We start from the raw sequence: 19,573 nt of genomic DNA, 5'->3' as shown, positions 1-19,573 counted from the left end.
AGATATTTCACCAAAACCGACAATTTTGGGAAAGCCTTGCGACTCAGTAGTTTGGAGCAGAAAGGCATGGGTACCCATTTTAGATTCGGTAGAATGTGTACTTTCCAAAAATATATGGGTTTTGGGGGGTAAACATATATTTCTGTGTTTTTACCCCACAAAAATGCAGTCAATGTGTTGATCTTTCATTAGCTGAAGTTACCCACGGGACTGTTTGTATGCGCTAACTTCATTTTGGGGCCTCTAAATGCCAGATACTTTGGTAAACTTATGAACAATGACCACCAAAATGTTCAGAGGAACCCTGGCAATCATATTTAGGGTGCTTTTTCTTAGTACGTAATGATACATGGGCGATATGGTGCTGGGAAGTTGAAGGTTTGAGGCAATTTTCAGATATTTCACCAAAACCGACAATTTTGGGAAAGCCTTGCGACTCAGTAGTTTGGAGCAGAAAGGCATGGGTACCCATTTTAGATTCAGTAGAATGTGTACTTTCCAAAAATATATGGGTTTGGGGGGTAAACATATATTTCTGTGTTTTTACCCCACAAAAAATGCAGTCAATGTGTTGATTTCTCAGTAGCTGAAGTAAAGTCCTGATCAATTTGGATGTGCTAACTTCATATTGGTGTCTCTAAATGCCAGATACTTTGGTAAACCTATGCATAATGGGTATCAAACTGTTCAGTGGACCCCTGGCAATCATATTTCAGGTGCTTTTTCTTGGTACCTAATATAGTTTGGGATATGCGGAGCAGCAAAATAAAACCTTTGAAATGATTTTTCAGAATTTTGAATTTTTTTTTGAAAAACCGCTATTTTCAGACAAGCTTTTATGTTTGGTAGTTGGGAGTAGAGAGACATAGTTACCCATTTTGTAATCGGCAGAATGTGTACTTTTCAAAAATGTATGGTTTTCTGGGGTAAACCTATGGTTTCAGGATTTTTTGCCTTGGAATCTAAAGCATGCCGTTTTCTGCCTTAGTGCTTTCAAAATTCGGTAATATACTGCCGGGAGTTTTTGCTGTACAGAAATCCTAAATCTCCCTAAAACTATACATATCTGGTATTGGCACGTTCGAGAGACATAAGGCTTTCCAAATCAGTTGGATTTTCATCCCTAAAATGAAATATTTTTCTGGTATAAATTGATATACGATGAAAAATGGTAATTTTTCATTTTTTTTTGGTATTTAGCACTATAAATTTTTTTGCACAGGTGGAAATACATGAAAACTCAGGCAGATTTAGAAAGCTCAGTTTCTACCGAAAAAAACAATGTATAGTTTTCCTAGGTAAACTATAGGTTTCCCCTCAGAAAATGCCCCTAAAGTGAGAGAGCACAAAATGTTTCAAAAACGGCTGGCATTTCGTGTAACCAAAATGTGAAATTCTGCTGGCACTTAAAGGGTTAAATATGGCTGCCAGGGGTCCTCCAAACAGTTGGATTCCCAGTATGAATAGGATTACCAAAGTACGGTATCTTGCATATAGTGCCCCAAAATCACTGTAATGCATATAAATTGTCATAAGGGTTTCTTTAGTTACTACAAAATCAACATATATAGTGCATTTTATGTGGGGTAAAGCCAAAATAATTTTTTTACCCTAGAAAAACTTAATTTTTATTTTTTTTGGAATGCATTCTGACAAATTCAAAATGGGTAAATTTTTTTCTACTCCAAACTACTAAACAACAAGTCTATACTAAAAAAGGTTTTGACTCAATGAAAATCAAATCAAACACTTAGGGGCAGATTTATCAAAGGTTGAAGTGAATTTTCAAAGTAATTTTTGGGTACTTTGACTAGGGAATAGTCCAACTTCGATTTGAAGTTGAAAAAAGCTTTGAAATTCGAATATCGAAATTTATCATGTACTGTCTCTTTACAACTTCGACTTCGACCATTCGCCACCTAAAAGCTGCTGAAGTGCTGTTTTAGCTTATGGGGGACCTCCTAGAACCTATATGGAGGCAATTGGTGGAGTCTGAGATCAAAGTTTTTTGGGGGAAAACTTTGAATCGAAATAGATCGAAGGCAATATTCCTTCGATCGTACGATTCAAATACGGACCACTTCGACCCTGAAAAACCTTCGACCTCTATTGAAGTTCGAAGTTTTTTGAACTTCGAACTTCAACCCTTGATAAATATGCCCCTTATAGTGCCTAACAGGCTGTGTATTGGATAGTTACTTAGAATGACAATTTATTTAATTTTTTTACTGAAGATTTTAACCAGGCAGGGGTATTGAAGGGATAGTCTAAAGTGTAGGTTTATTTTCCCTGTATTGTATTGGGTTAAGCTAGTGCATCTCTGCTCTTTGTCGTCGCTAGATCACGTCAGTAAAGCTTAGCCTGGTAAAGGCTTTCTTACAGTCTTTTATTAAAATCAAGCATAAATGCTGGTACAGGTATAGGATCCGTTATCCAGAAACTTGTTATCCAGAAAACTCAAATTACGGAAAGGCTGTCGCCCATAGACTCTATTGTAATCAAATAATTACAATTTTTAAAAGTGATTTCATTTTTCTCTGTAGTTATGGAATGGTACCTTGTACTTGATCCCAACTAAAATAATAATAAATTCCAATTGGATGCAACGCAATCCTATTGGGATTAATTAATGTGTAAATGATTTTTTAGTAGACTTAAGGTATGGAGATACAAATTACGGAAAGATCCCTTATCCCCAAGTCCTGACCATTCTTGATAACAGGCCCATACCTTTATTCATTTCTTGTGGGGTGAATGTAGAGATTTAAAACAAAATCTCAGAAAAGATCTGTGCTATTATTATTATTATTATTATTATTATTATTATTATTGTTATTAATAATAGTAACCCAATAACAGTACAGTATATTTGGATATTGTTTTTTTTTTTCAAGTTCCAGATATCGAATTTCCCTGTGAAGCCAAATTTTTTTAAAGGTTTCGGATATTTTGCAAAAATCTTCAGATGTAGGAGAGGATCCCTAGAAATAGTATATTTCCTGTTTGTTCATCTGCTGTCAATCCTCAAGTGTTGGTGAAATAAGTATCAGTGTAAGTCACTGACCTTTATAAAGATGAGATGAGAGCAGCAGTTAGAAGTACAGCATTTTTGTCACTTTATCTAGTGGACAGTTTATCAGATCTTGCTGACAAAGCCTTTCTCCTTAAGTGAAATCGGCATGTTTACTTCCATTAATCTTTTGTGGCTGGACTTGTGAGTGCTTTAATTTGAAGGTGGAATAATTGTTGAGTTTTGTCGTGGCTATAAAATGCTAGATAATACCCTGCCATAGTCAATACTGAGAATTGTCTCTACTAAAACAGTCCAATTGTGTAATTGAAGGAGAGAATAGCACAAATTCTTGCTTTAAAGGGTTTTCATTTTATTTTGCAGAAAGTCCTGCAATTACAATTGTGTAATTGCTCAAATCGCTCACATTTTTTTTTTTTAAATTCTGTTGAATTGGAAGTTGGAATGATTGCTTGGTTATATAACCTTTGCTTTTTATTGTTTAAATTGTGTTATTATTATTTTTTTGTTTTAGTGTAGTCAAAGATGTCTCATCCATCATGGCTTCCACCTAAAAGCTATGGAGACAGTGCTGGACACGTGACTGCAAGAATGGAGACCACTCAGGGATTTGGTGCTCCAAGTATTTCTGTGTCTACTCAACAGCCACCTAAGAAGTTTGCTCCAGTTGTTGCTCCAAAACCGAAATATAATCCATACAGAGGTGGACAGTCAGAAGGAAATGATGGTATGTGCATTTGTCAATAATGTGAAACTGATAACTGGATAACCATTATTTTAATCTAAGTGTGCATTATGGCAATAATGGATACAATTGTGGATTTTCAGAACTTTGACTGTGGACAACAATTTTTTTTGTGTTGTGGGTGCTGAGGTCAGGTGTATTTAAAGAATATGCTAAGGATCAATTGCAAACTCACTGAACACTTATGTCCCATGTGGCCCTTCTTATAGTTGCTGACTAACTCACAGTTAGATAGCTGAAAAAGCAGAAAGGTGTGTTCTTATCTGTTATGTTAGACATTCATTTACTCCAGCCTTTATAACTAACTATATTAGACTTTTTTTTTTTTTTTTGCACAGCCTATCTGTTTACCCTATTTTTATTTTTACACTGAACTGCTGTCCCTTTAAAGACTGCTTGTTTGTCATGAAGTGTAGTTCTGTAAATCATGTTTGTTCTATATCTGCCTATACATTTTGCCAAAGACTAAACATACATTTAAGGAGAACCAACCCCTTTTACACAAACTCTACTCTCTCCAAAAGTCTTCAGAAACCTCACCATCTTTGCACCCTAAAAAAATCTAACTCTCCAATTCCTCATGAAAATAAGCATATTAACAAAATTGGGTTACTAATCTAGTCCTCACTTCAACTGTGCATGTTCCTGATCAACAATTGCCACCAGAGTGCCTGGGAGAGGAAGACAAATGGCTATTATTTTATATTCGTTTTTAATCCCGTCATCTTCCTTTGTAGATCTCCTCTGGTTTTCTGTACACAATCTCCCACTTTCTTTCTGTCAGTCAGTTCCCCCATCTGGTCTACTAGTTAAAATGTCCTGTCAATTGTGCTGCCAAACTGTATCAGTATCCGCCTCCCACTGAGAACGCTACTGAATGTATATTTTGCTTAGTGTTACAGCTAGTTACAGTATATAATAGTTTTAGTGGCTTGACCCTAGGAGACGGACGCTGAAATACATTGCTTCTGGTCAATTTTAGAGATGTTACTCATGGACTGGTGAGAAGAGGTTAACCTGAAAATGATCTTCCATTAAAAAATATTAACATACTTATTTCTCTTCCCTTCACAACATATCCTACTATGAAGAGGAAAGATTAAGGCAGGGATGGTTAAGGGGTCTAAAACTTTCCATTCCGATCATGTTTGCTCTCCATAGTAATTGTCATTATCTGTATAGCCATATATATCTGAACTAGGTTAAAGATGTAAACCTTTAAGCTACAATCTATTGTCCCTGAAATTTTCCTTTCCTGCTGGAAATGCAGTCTTTAGAACTGAACACACACCCTGCTTCTCTCTACACTGTCTTGCTATACATTTAATACTTGACACTGAAAAAAAAAATAAATGTCAATGTCAAAACTCACAAATTTGAATTTAAAACCACCAACACGAATTTGAGTATGAGATTATCACACCTCGACCCTTAAACCAGCCAAGTTAATGTAAAAAGCAGAGGTCCCTTGAACTATTTGAAGATGTTAATAGTGATGAGCCAAAGTTAGTAGTGATGAGCCAAATTTCGCTTCGAAATGACGCCTCATAGACTCCAATAGGAGTTAAAAAATGTTGCGTATCAAAAAAAAATGATGTGCCAAAGTCAAGGGTTTTTTTCAGAGGAAAACTCAATCAAACTAATCAAATTTGATTCGAGTTTTCGGGCCGGGACAGAATTTTAGACGTCCAATTTTTTTCATAAATAACATACCTCTTCAAATTGTAAATATAATATAATAAAGTTTAAAAAATTCACATTACTCTAAAATTTGACCTTTAATAAATAACCTTTTCATATTGTGCTTCCTTAATCTATCTATTTATTCTGTGGCCACCATTACTGTGCCACTGAGAGTTTATTCTGCTTATTTTTCCATCTTGGATGTGTTGTTTTCATACAAGTAAACTGCTAAGAGTTTAACAAGATTATGAAGGTTTGGAATTTGTGGTTTAATTTAGATTCATTATTTTCATAACTTAAACCTGCCAGGTTTGATCAACAGTGACCAGACGTTTACACTCCTAGAGATTTAGATTGTATTGCTACAGATGCAAGCGAGCGCCACTATAGTTTTCAAACAAGGAAATATTTAAACATGCTTTAATTATAACAGAGATATCCTTAATATATTCTTAGGAGTGAGGTTGGGGCAGTAGAAATGTCTGTAATTCCTCTTCACAATTAACTATATTAAACCATAGAGCTATAGAAACACTTGTTGAATACATCTATAGTTTATGCATTGAAAGAGAAATAGAAGGGAATTTCCCTGTGAGATTCCTGAATTTACCTCGGATGTTATACAAAACCAGCCCTCTTGTCAATGGTAAGCACTTCCTTTGCTAATTTTTTTAGCAGTCTGTTGTATACCTTTTACAATGGCACTGTTATATTCTGCCCACCATTTTCCTGGTATCTGTCTATTTATTTTAACCTACCAGTGCCAGTACATGGCACATGAATTGTGTATGTAGTGCTGGGTTTGCAAAGAGATAAAGCAAGCCAATTGCTTCTCTTTGAGAGAAACTACCTACACTGTGCTAACAAACCTAACTTCCATGGATGATAATGGAAGTCTTTGCTGAGCCTTTTTCCTCAGATTTATGGAAGTCTTGGTTTACAGCCATAAATCTATGAGATAAGGTGCCACAAACGCTTCCATTACATCCAGAGAATCAGTTGGTGCCTTTGTTCATTGTAAGCAATGTGTTATCTCTGAAAGGCGTCCTGGGCTTGTTTGAACTTTTTACTAACTGAACACTCAATTCAAATTTCAGCTGCCAAGTACCAATCTTAGCTGATGGGACCATACAGCGGTTCCTGAACCAAAGGCTAGTAGAAAATGCAGACATATTTAAATAGAAGTGTGGTGCTAGTACACTAGAATTTACCTATTTATTGAGAACTAATGTAGCTAAACGTTCTACAGCATACGTTTTATTTGATTTAGTACCAACCTAAAGTCACCATGGCTCTTTACAGTTATGATCTGTGATTCAGTAGATGCCCTTAGTTGGATTACTAGCTTTCTTTTTAAGGCTCAGTTCTCTTTAACGCAAATTAATTATAAAACTGGCTAAGTCCCAACAGCTGCAATTGCACAATTAACTACAAAGACTGTGTCATTTCATAAAGGTTTAAAAAATGTAAGTCTTTTGACTTACACAAGAAAGTTGTTGTTTTTTTTTAAATGAAATGTCAATGACAAGAAATGTACCTCTGTACCTGGCTGAGAGGTAGCTGCCTATGTACTCTGTTGCTTCAGTTTTTTCTTACCTGATAACTGGTATTTGTTTGGAAATGATCAAAGGTGCTGCATATATGTAGTTTTCATGGTTATTTTAAGTGAAATTATTAATATAACATTATTTTTATTGTGTCTTTAATATTAGCACATTTATGAAACCCCAACATATTCCGCAGCTTATAAAAAGAATACTTGATGTTACAATTTATGACCATATAAAGTCAGCCGTTTGTAGGAAGCTGCAAGCACAAACCAAAGATATTTTAGTGCTCAAGGATGTTCCACATACTTATCTATTTAAATGCAGAAACTTAGAAAGTTGCAATAACACTTCCTCTTCAGTAAAAAAAAAAAAAGTTTCTTTCTTAGTTAAATTTTTTTTTTTTTTTTTTAAAGAGGATCCCCATTTTGTAGACAGGAACCAACATAAGTGTATGTTCTGCATTTATGCCTGTCTCAGTACTGCTGTCACTTTCTGTATGGAGCCAAGGGCAGTACACACTGCTGAGAGAAGCATCTGTGCACCATGTACTTACAGCAAAGTCTAATACATATTTCCAACATTAAAGGTCATGTAAACCCCCATGCAAGAATGTAATCACCAAAGAGCCTCTTTGAAATCTCTAAATACCTGCCACTCTGATTGTTCAAAGGTTAATAGTAAAGCTGCAGCATTAAGCTTTATCACTTAGGATTCCTTCTGCTCCTTTAACCCGCTCAGCGAAGAGATGGCATTGCTGGTTCCAATAGAAACTCTGCTCCTATTTTTAAATCTTAACCCCCTCTCCGGAGCTCACAGTAGCCATTACAGTGCTCAGTCTAAGCAGGACGTGTCATCATAGTAGCCTGGCATTCTTTAATAGCAAGAACTTTATATCGCATATGTGCTTTTTGCAGATATAAATACATTGATGATGTGTCAGAAGGAAAATGGCCTCCAGGTTAAAGCTGCTATTTGTTTTAGGGAAATGTCTTTACATGTCTTTAAAAAAAGGCATCTCTTTCCCACCCTTGAGATTTAAATAATATTCATAAACAGAATAGCCAGATTTAACTCATGTTTTAAAAAAAGGCTTATAACAGCCTCTTTCATTTAGAAAATACTTTTTTAAGAGAATTAATATCAGTTTTAAAGAATAGTGAACCAGCGTTGTTCTAAACTGTTTATAGAGCCATTGCAAATAAATATTAATCTTGGCAGCAAACAAAAACCCCTCTGCACTTACTCTGCCCCTGTTTAAACTCCTGTGTTTGCAGTTTACTACACTTAATTGATGTGCAGTATGTTTGTGGATTCCTCTGGTATTTAATTAAATTTAAGCCATTTTCCACTTTGAAATTCTAACACCACTGGAAATTTTTTTTTTAACTGACAGTTGAAAAACAGACTGAATGTTTTACTTTTATTGCAGTAATATTGATATGTATTTCTTTTTTAATAAATGGGGTTATGACTGACCATATTTGTATTTTGCATTTAACTATAACGATATGTATAATATGTGTATACAATGTGTATTTTTATGCTGCATACATCTTTTCTGTAATGTGGTTCCAGTGATCTAGGGATAGACTTTTAGATTCATAGATGCCAATAGAACATAGAAGCATGGCCTCTTTACTTGTACTTCAGCGCGATATCTACCATTACCATTTAGAAGTTACCTGAAACAAATATTTTCTGCAAATCAACTAAATATTTTAAAGAAATTTTGCATAAATTATTAAAGCAAATAATTATGATCTTTTTTCAGAAAAGCATAAATACCATTGCACCCTCCACATGCTCCTATAAATGCATCAGAACCCATCCACTTTTTATATTCTTTATCTTAGGGCTTTCATAATTGTGGTTTGAATTCTTTCAGCCTCAGTGGGTGTACTGGTGCCACATATCATGCTGGCTATAGAAAACATTTATGAGATGTATAAACAGGTGAACTCCATACCATTAAATTTAATTACCAGTGTCTGAAGTTCTTTATTTCTGTTAGCATATATGGATATAGTAGGTATCCTACTTTGGCTCTTGCTACTTTGATACTAATAGTTTTGGAATTGTTGCTTACCAAGTTTGATTGTGATTTGTGCTGGATTGCATACTACAGGTATGAGATCTGTTATGCGGAAACCCGTTATCTAGAAAGCTCCTAAATATGGAAAGGCCATTTCCCGTAGACTCCTTTTTTATCCAAATATGCCAGATTTTTAAAAACAATTTCCTTTTTCTCTGTAATAATAAAACAGTACCTTGTATTTGATCCATATTAAGACATAATTAATCCTTATTAGAAGCAAAACCAGCCTTTTGGGTTTATTTATTTTTTTAATTATTTTCTTGTAGACATAAAGATCTAAATTACAGAAAGATCTTATCTGAAAAACCCAGGTCCTGAGCATTCTGGATAACAGGTCCCATAACTGTACTGGTAACTCTATAGGAAAACATTTTAATTCTGTTGTTGTGCTGAAGAGCCAACTTTTTGACATGCATTTTAGGGCTAATTGTAATTAATGGCACCAACATTTGCAGAATGGTCTGGTCATCTGTATTTTGTGCATATTGAATGAAACCATTCTTCCCAAAATGTTCTTGTTTCATTACTGGTATGTATGTTTTCTTCTTGTTTCTGATAATAATCTGTTCTTGGGTAAAATGTATTTCACTATTCACTAATTACAGTAAAGAAGGTTTCCTGGAAATATTCCTTTGACTATTATCAGGTCCCTGGGGGTTACAGCAATAGGCATGTTCAGGAAATCTGACAGCATTTGCTTCCTCTATCTTACTAAAGAGACCCATTTGTTCATAGCTGAATTTATGCAAAATGATCATTTCAAATCTCATAAAAGAGAAAATTTGAACTGACTTCTCGAAAATTCCTTTTTCTTGCCCAAAATAGCTTTCCTGTTAACTCCCACAGTTTCTTACTCATTTAAATACATACAGTGTGACATCTGCATTTCATGTTTTAGGATCCACTTTTTTTTGGTATTAATAGTGATGTGTAATTCTGTGTTTCAACTTTCATAACTAATTTAACTTTTGCTGGATAATTGGCAGTTGTAGCTCTCCAATAGCTGGAGATTTGTGCTACAATGTCTACAATATCTAAATTTTACATTTCTTTTTCAATCCCAGTTTTCTAAAATGCTGGCATTTTTGGGCTGATCTTCACTCTACTATGTATAGCTGCACTCAGCTACTCCGCATTTAAAAGCTTTGCCTGTCAGTGCAGCTACATACAGGGACGGACCAGAGTAATGGGGATCCTCCGGGACTGCCACATGAAGGCCCCCCTAGGCAGTCACATGGGGCACCCTAGCGGCCTCCCGCTGCCCGAACGCGGCGCACAGCTAACTGCGCGTCTGTGCAAAGGTGCAGCAGCACGGAGGCGCAACAGCTAAAGTGTTTTTTTTAAAAAGGTTTCCAGGGCACATGGCAGGTGCCCTGCTGGCCCAGTCCGACACCGACTATATAGAGCTGCGGAAGAGAGCAGTAAAGCGCAGTGGAGCCAGCTTGCTGTCTGACTTTGGCCTATTTCTTTTAGTTTGCCATGAAGGCCAGCCATGAGAATGGAATAACAAAATTTTTACTATATGTATTATACAATATTTTTGCAGTGCAATTAAAAACTCATCTTGATTAGCATATAGTTGAGTGAACTTTGAGGGGCAGATTTATCAAGGGTTCAATAGTAATAGTATTCAATAGGGTTGAATAGTAAATGCAAATTTGAATTTTCGAGATTTATCACACCTCGACCATGGAAACAGTCCTAATTGGAACATTCGCCACCTAAAACCTGCTGAGTTTATGTACAAATCAATGGCAGAGATCTGTTGAGCCATTTGGAGATGAATATTGAATATTAGACATTTACATTTTTTCCCAGTCGAATTGTGAATTTGAAATTCGACTTTTAATAAATTGGTTTCCCAATGTTACAGTATTTGAATGACACATATTTAAAATTGCCACACTAAATCTTGGTACGCAGCCTCTGGACAAGTTTACCAGTGATGTTTTTATTATCTTATTCTTGTACATGGCAACTTCTGTAGTGCCACAATATGATAAATGAAAGAAATTAAAGAAACATGCTATGAACAGAAACTTGAAAACAAAGTCTATTGTTCAGTTAGCTTTGATAAGAACAAAGATTTATAGGCATTTTTATTTTCTTGCTACAATTTTCATTCCCATAGTAACCAATGCAGTAGATTATGATCTATTAGAAGAATAATCTTACAGTGCAGATGTCTTTCTTTATTAGTTTTTATACCTAACAAATGTCTTGCCCTATGACAAAATGTGGGCCCCTTCTGTCATTCAATAACAATAGTTTCTCGTTTAAGGCTCTTTAATTATATGAGACTGGAGCTTACTGATCATCATAGCTTGGATTTACTGTGTTGTGTTCAAATAAATAAAGCCTGCATTCAGTCCTTGCCTAATCCCCTGGGTATAGACAGATCAGATGTAGATTGTGCTCTCCTTAATGTTAATGACACAAAGGTTGTGTATATACCAGCAGAGAATACTCCGTCTGCTGCCTTCTAACCTTTTCCACTCATTTCAGTGTGAAAATACATTCTTTAGTGTTTGGTGAGGTTTGGGTGGATTGTTGTGGGATTTTGAATAACCCTGCGGGTGTATATATATGCCAGTGGCGAAAATTACCTACGTGCCATTGACCTCAAATATAATTCTGCTCTAATGCTATATTGGATTCCCCATAATCTTCTCTCATTTTTTTTATTTGCATATTTTATGTTACCTCTTAATTTGTTTTTCCAGAGAAACCTTACATCTTTAAACTATAAATGTCACTGTGTAAATGATATTGTGACATTTAAAGTCCTCATTCCCTATTTCCTCATAATTCTTAAAACATCAAGCCTAGTCCCTTTCTTCCTCTATATACGCAACTACCTGACATATCAGACTTGTCACTTCTGCATTTTGTTTCTCCAGTAAAACGTCTGGGTTTTTATTTATGTTGCTGTATTTATTGCATGGTCAAACGGTGTATTTTGTAATAGTTATGAACAAATATGTATAGAAACAAGCATGTTCTGCAGCAATGCACAATAGAAAGTTGTACATGACACACATACAAATACTAACCAGTACAGGAGGTAAAGAGGGTCCTGCTCATTAGAGCTTGCAATATAAACAAGAAGGGTTTTTTTTTTTTGTTTGTTTTTTTTGTTGTAAACATCATTGGTTCAACATTTTCAGAGGGTGCCTCCTTCTTTAGCAAGCAGTTAGATATATGAAAACTCTGCTGTGTTCTTCATTCAGCAGTATCTAAACCACTGCTGTCCAACATCTCTGGTACAGAGACCAAGAATTTTTCTGGCCTACATGGTAGAGGGCCTATAATGGAAGCCAGTGTTGACCACTCTCTGTTTTTAAACAACACCCACTTTAAACCACAAGAACTTTTAATTTGTATTTGAGCCTTTCAAAATACTCACTGTTTTATCTGACTCTGAGTATATTTGTTACCAGTATTGGACTGGCCCACCGGGATAACAGGAAAACTCCCAGTGGGCCCAAGTGTCAGTGGGCCCTCTTGCTTCTAGCCATTTGGCCTATTTCATGGTCATTCCCTATTTCTTTATGGGAAAAAGAGTCTTAATAATGGAAGAATAGAGTATAGTATGTAGAGATAAAAGATTAGGAGAACAAAGAGGTTGAGAGAGGAGGAATAATAGTTTGGAAAGTGGGCCCACAGTCTACGGTCTTTTGGTGGGCACCTGGCATCCCAGTCCGACACTGTTTGTTACTGGGTATGCCCCAGGTATAGCAGAGAAACTTTTCCTCCAACAAGAACACAATAGTTATCTTCTGTTCATCCTCTGTAAACTATCAAATTTATTAAAGGGGATTGTTTGTACTCAACAAAATCACATTGATCATGTCAGTTTGGCCCTTTATAAAGGAGCCAAATACTCCTTTATAAAGGGCCAAACTGACATGATCTGTTTCATTTATTCAAAATGAATGGCTTGAATTCAAGAATGGAGGTTTGATGGCGAAGGCATACACAAACAACTAAAAAATTATTTATTGCAGTCTTTAAACATGTAATATTGGATGCTCTGATGCACTGCGGTTTCAGTTGCAATGATGAAAAGTTGCTTAGAACCATAAATTTCTTCATTTATGTAAAACAATCAGTTTATGAGTGGAGGGCCTGCTTTAAACTCTGTGGGGCAAATTCACTAAGTGCCGAACGCTAGCGTTAATTCGCTAGCGTTTGGCATTTTCGTTACTGCGCAAATTCACGAACGAACGCTGGCGTAGTTTCGCTAGTGTTACTTCGCACCCTTACGCCTGGTGAATTTTCGCTAGCGACGTAACTACGCAAATTCACTAACTTGCGCAGTGTATTGAACGCTACCTTTTACGCTAGACTTCCTTCGCCACCTCACACCTGGCGAAGCGCAAAAGAGTAGATAGGGATTGTTTCAAAAAAAGTCAAAATTTTTTCTAAGTCCCAAAAAACGCTGGCGTGTTTTCTATATTATGGGTGATAGGCTGAAAAAGATCGAAAAAATTTTTGGGGCTCCCCTCCTTCCCCCCTACATTTCCTGACTCATGGCAACTTACCTAGACAGTGGGCACATGTGTAGGGCAAAATAAAATTTTTATTTGCTGATTTGAAGGTTTTCTAGGCATTTGTAGTGCTGATACACGTATTCCTCCATTGAAATTTGAATTTGGCGCCGTATGCAAATTAGCCTTCGCTAGCGTAACTTCGCTTTACATAGCGAATCAACGCTAGCGCAACTTCGCAACCTTACGCTACCCCTGATCGCAACTTCGGATTTTAGTGAATTTGCGGATCGCTGGTGAAACTACGCCTGGCGAAGTGCGGCGAAGCGCGGCGAAGTTGCGCCTGGCGAAACTACGAATGTTAGTGAATTTGCCCCTGTATGTTTGATGTGTACTTTTACTGGAACAGTAATTTGTTGCATGCCTCCTGGTTGTGCTTTCTGTTTTGGGCTTTCCTAGTTTCCTTGTGAATTCTGAGGAATAATATTGTGCAATCTGGGAAGATTCCAGCATTAGTAATATTTTATGCTGTTAACATCCCTGCACCATCATACAAGAGATGGTTTCAACTATTGCCATGCTACATCTTTAACCCACAACTAACTTTCCATGTTTCAGTATCCCCACTAAATTGCAGCTTATTTCAAATTTTAAGTAGGTTTTACCCCTAAATAGTCAAGGAATAAATGCATCTAGTATGCATTCATTATTTTGATATTTGCCTTTGTCATACAACCCCCATTTCCTAAAAAAGATTGGGTCTGAAATGTAAATAAAAAGCGAATGGGTGGCTTGCAAATCATTTAACCTGTTTTTTCTGGAAATATGTTTTTTTGGAATTTGATGCCAGCAACACGTTTTAAAAAAAAGTTGTGGCAGGGGCAATAGAAGACAAGAAAAATTGTGTGATGCTAAAAAGAGTTGAGGTCTCTCAGAGGTAAACCTGTATACCTCTCCGAGGTTAACACAGGAAGGATGCAACACTGCTTGGGAATATATTATAACTACATTGAAATTTAACAATAATCTTCCCTTAGCTTAAATTGAAAAACATTTGGGGATTTCACCATCTACCGTATATGCTAACATTAAAGGGATTGTTCACTTTTCAGTTTTGCTGCAGGTCTGTTGGCTGCTGCAACATTGTTTCTTAACCATTAATGTAGTATATTCAGTGTACTAAAGTTAGTGGTGTTTATATTTACCTGTCAGAGATCTAGCACTATATATATATATATATATATATATATATATATATATATATATATATATATATATATATATATATATTTATATATTTATATATATATAATTCAGACGGCCAGGGTGTGCGAGGTGACCCCCCCTTTTCTTCCTACTCAAGTTTTCAACACACTAACAAAACAAGCCAAGATTTTAATATTAACTTTCTCTTGAGCCTTTTAAGTTTTTTGTATTTTTCTGATTAGACTGAAACCTTTGCACAGAATTCTGTTTCACCTTGTTCCTGAAAAGTAAAGTATTTTGTAGTTCTTAATTGTATCTGTAAAGAAAGCAATAATCAGGAAACTTATGTAATTTTGATATTAAAAAGGGGTTGTTCACCTTTAAATTGACTTTTAATGTGATGTAGAGAGTGATATTCTGAGAAAGTTTGCATTTTTATTTTTTGTGATTTATGCTTTATTTAGTTTATTTAGCAGCTCTCCATTTTGCAGTTTCAGCAAAATGTTCCAATTATCCTTGCAACCATGCATTGATTTCAAATAAGAAACTGGGATATGAAAATGACAAGGCCTGAATAGAAAGGTAACTAATAAAAACTAGCAATAACAATAAATATGTGGCCTTACAGAACAATTCACTGACCTCCATTTGAAAGCTAGAAAGAGTCAGAAGAAAAAGGCAAAAATTCAAAAGCTATTAAAAATAAAAAATAAGTCAGTTGAAAAGATGCTTGGAATTAGCCATTCTATAACATACTAAGGGACAGATTGATCAAGGGTCGAATTTCCAGTTTATTGGAGTTTCTAAAAAATCCCATCAACTCCCATGAACTCAAAATTCTAAAAAAAAATGACCAATCGAAATTTATAAAAAAAAAATAGAATTTTTCAAAAACAGGTGAATAGGATGGAGCTGCAAATTCAAATCGAATTTTTTTTAAAAAAAAAATGTCCACCAAACGACTCCAAATTGATTGTAGGAGGTCCCCCATAGGCTAAAACACCAATTCAGCAGGTTTTAGAGGCGAATAGTTGAATTATTAAAGGGACAGTACATGATAAATTTCAAAATTTGAATTTTGAATTTTTTTTTTTAAATCGAATCGAATTTGGACTATTCCCTAGTCGAATTTACACAAAAATAAACGCGAATTTGAATTTAAAAATTGAAATTTTCAATTCGACCCTTGATAAATCTGCCCCTAAAAGTTAATTAAAAGAGAACCTCCCCTGTAAAAAGCCACTTCAAGCTCACTCATCTCAGTTCTGTGACATGACACACACACACCGAAAATGATTTATTAGTATGGACATACTTCTTGTTTAAGAGCATTTGTTGCCGGTGTAATTTAAATATATAGGGGCAAATTTACTTACCTCCGAAGTTGTGACTGCGTTGGCTTCGCCGCACTTCCCCAGAAGAAGATTCGCCAGGGCTGCGCAAATTCATGAAGATCCGAAGTTGCCAATCGTTTTGTGAAGTTGCGTAGCGATGTTATGATCAGCGGTTCGAAGTTACGCTAGCGATGCCTAATTTGCACACGGCACCAAGTTAAAGTACAATGGACGTATATGTCCATTGTACTTCTTTCAGCATTTCAGCTGCTCAGGATTCCTAAATTGGCAACTCAACTCCACAATCAGTGGAAATAAAGCCATTAGCAACAAGCTGCTTTCATTTTGCATAAATGTCACTCCTGTTGGTTGAGGAACAATATTCTGCTAAAGTTTTCTTGCAGCTTGTTTGGTCTGGCACCAGTTGAGCCCTAGTGTGCCTACTGTTAGATCATGGCAACATTAGACAGATGTTTTCTCTCTGCAAATAAGCTATATCAACCAATTAGTGCCTTTTTTTCAGCCAGCTTCAGGTATAACAATGAAAGGATATATTTAATTGTTGGCATTAGTAAATACAGAGGTGCAATTTTTCCCATTGTTGAAATGAATAGTAATAGTCTGCTTGCAGATAACTTTGCTCCTATAACCAAATGCAAACTGTTGCCAGCCAGGTTCTCTCTCTTGTTAGCCCCCATAGAGTAGTGGCAACAGTTTACCTCAATAGAAAAAGTGCCAATTTTAGATTAACCTAAGGGTTATAAATTTGGTTGGTTTTAAAACACCATACTAAAGTATTTTTCCCTATTATAGCTATGTTTTTTGATAGATGATTTCATCCATCAAGGAGCAGTTTTATTAAAGGTCGAATTTTGAATTTGTCGATTTTTTTAACTCTTATTATTATTTATAAAAAAATTTGAACGTCTAATATTTGATTGAATAGTCCCAACCAGAAAATTCGAATCAAGTTTTCCCCTGAAAAAAACTAGAAATGAATGAAGGCAATTAACATATTCAAATGGTTCAGCCGACCTCTGCCATTGACTTGTAAATTAACTCGGCAGGTTTTAGGTAGCGAATATTTGAATTAGAACTGTTTCCATGGTCAAGGTGTGATGCATCTCACATTCGAATTTACATTTGAATTGGGGAATTAAAATTCGAATGTGTGAATTTTGACACCAAGAAATTTTTTTGAACTTACTATTCAACCCTTAATAAATCTGCCCCCAAGTGTTCTGCTGTACAAATCTAAATTGCTTATTCCATGATACAGTTTGCTTTTAGGGGAAAAAAATGGAGCAGTTCCATAGTTTGGGGCTTTTTGAATCCTCACAGTCACCTGAAATCTGACAGCTTCCATATTGCTTGTCTCTATTCAAGTTGCAGCGAGGCAGGGTTTCAGTGCGCTGTTCGGCAGCTGCTTTGCCGCTATTCCCTTTTGTTTCAAAGTACAATTACAGACACACATTAAGTTGTTCTTAATGAAATGTTACTCTGTTGCCATGTCACTATCTGGCAGTATTTCTAATAAATGACAAGCAGATAACAGGTGCTTGGAAAGTATTTAGATACAAACACATCCACCCACTGACTGTGCTAATTAGACATTTCATTTCTGTCACTTATTCATAGAGCTGTGGCCCAATATACGAAACCAGAGTATAACTCCAAACTGCTTTCTCTTGCTTTACTTTATTGCAAAGGTTATCTATTTTGATCCCAGCTTCAGTACATCCCTTGCAACTAGGAATTATATTTTTTAAATTTAGATTAAAGGGACTATTGTTAATACATTACTTTATGGAAGCCATATTCAGGAATGATTTGGCTAAGTTTTTATTACCAATTAGATTGCATATAACTGCCATTAATCCTTCTGATAGTTATGTGGTCTCATTCCTTCCCCCCCCCCCCCCCCGAGAGCTGTACCAAGTAACTAAGGCTAGTGGGGCAATCTGACCACACACACACACATACGGTCCAATCACATTATTGCTTTGTGTCTGGAAAATTATAGGAGGATAGAGACCCTCTGATACAGAAAGGAACCGGTCTAAAAATGAGCCACTGGTATACATGTGACCTATACATGTCTTGGCTTTTTACCCTTGCTTCCAGCCCTGTTATTTCTATTAGCCATATTTTCATTTTACACTAGAATTAAGGACTATTTCAGATAAACCAACCTTTCCTAAAGAGTTGTAATTTAAGATGGATCTTGCTCTAAGAAAGGATAGGTATTTAGCACATAAGGTTGAGTATATGAAAAAAGTGGTTGGCTAAAGGCTGGCTTAAATTTGCAATAGTTGAGTACTATACTTGTGAGCTTCCTGTGAGAAACTTCAGTTAAAGGGGCTTTTCACCTTTATATTCACTTTTCGTTTGTAGTCAAACGTGATGTTCTGAGACAATTCGCAAATAATTAAAACATTTTATTATTTGTGATTTTTGAGTTCTTGAGCTTTTTATTCAGCAAATCTCCACTGTGCAATTTCAGCAATTGCTAGGGCCCAAAGTATCCTAGAAACCATGCAATGATTTGAATCAGACACTGGAATATGAATATGGGAGGGCCTGAATAGAAAGGAGTAATAAAAAGTAGCAATTACAATAAATGTGTAGCCTTACAGAGGATTTGCTTTTTAGATGGGCTCAAGGACCCCTATTTGAAGGTTTGAAAGAGTCAGAAAAAGAAGGGAAATTATTCAAAAACAACCGGCTGGTTGAAAAGTTATTTTGAATCATCCATTGTATAACATATTAAAAGTGAACCACCCCTTTAACTTTCTCAATATTTATTTTACTTTAAAGGAGAAGGAAAGGTCATTTTCAATACCCATCTCTAATTGTTGCCTGTGTGTACCCCTCCTGAACCTCATTATTTTCACTGCCCAATTCGGTCTGTCGCACTCATACTGTGACGTTGAAGTTTTTGCACCTTCTAGTCTTTGCGGCCGCCATGTTGGCCGTGTACCACCTGACCTAATTATAGCCGATCGCATGGGGGAAGTAAAGCACATGTGCAAGCCTTTTTAGAGACCTTTAAGATACCGAGAGGGATGGCGTTTTTATTCTATGTATCTCACAGAAATTTTTACAATGATCTGGGATTGCAGACACATTGAAAAACATATAGAGCAACGATTCCAGTAAGTAACTCTCCACTTTGTGGCTAATGTACAGAACTTTATTTGTAAAATACCTTTCCTTCTCCTTTAACTACAAATAAGCCAATATAATTGTTTTTCAGAGGATTTTCTTCCACCACCACCGCCACCACCACCTGAGGATAATCTTCAGCCCATATCTTCACTTGGTAACCTCCCTCCTCCACCACGTCCTGATGAAGCAATGTTTAATGTTCAGGTAAGTTCAGTGTATAGAATTGTATAGCAGATGTGCTGTACTTTTTAAGGTACTCCTACAGCTGGGA

At 36.0% G+C, this 19,573-nt stretch overlaps 1 protein-coding gene across 11 annotated transcripts in view; it reads left to right on the top strand.

Annotated features, from left to right (window-relative positions):
* LOC108718052 (lipoma-preferred partner homolog) overlaps nucleotides 1–19,573 on the top strand; it is a 221,653-nt gene that overhangs the window by 99,943 nt on the left and 102,137 nt on the right. For all 11 annotated transcript variants that reach the window (XM_041564759.1, XM_018265625.2, XM_018265624.2 and 8 more), the window contains 2 exons: nucleotides 3,546–3,758; nucleotides 19,391–19,506. In XM_041564759.1, the coding sequence (XP_041420693.1) occupies nucleotides 3,557–3,758; nucleotides 19,391–19,506 (318 nt within the window). In that variant the 5' untranslated portion in view covers nucleotides 3,546–3,556. The remainder of the gene's footprint in view (nucleotides 1–3,545; nucleotides 3,759–19,390; nucleotides 19,507–19,573) is intronic.

This window comes from Xenopus laevis, chromosome 5S (assembly GCF_017654675.1).
Source record: "Xenopus laevis strain J_2021 chromosome 5S, Xenopus_laevis_v10.1, whole genome shotgun sequence".
NCBI classification, from domain to species: domain Eukaryota; kingdom Metazoa; phylum Chordata; class Amphibia; order Anura; family Pipidae; genus Xenopus; species Xenopus laevis.
This window is presented reverse-complemented; position numbering and strand designations above follow the sequence as displayed.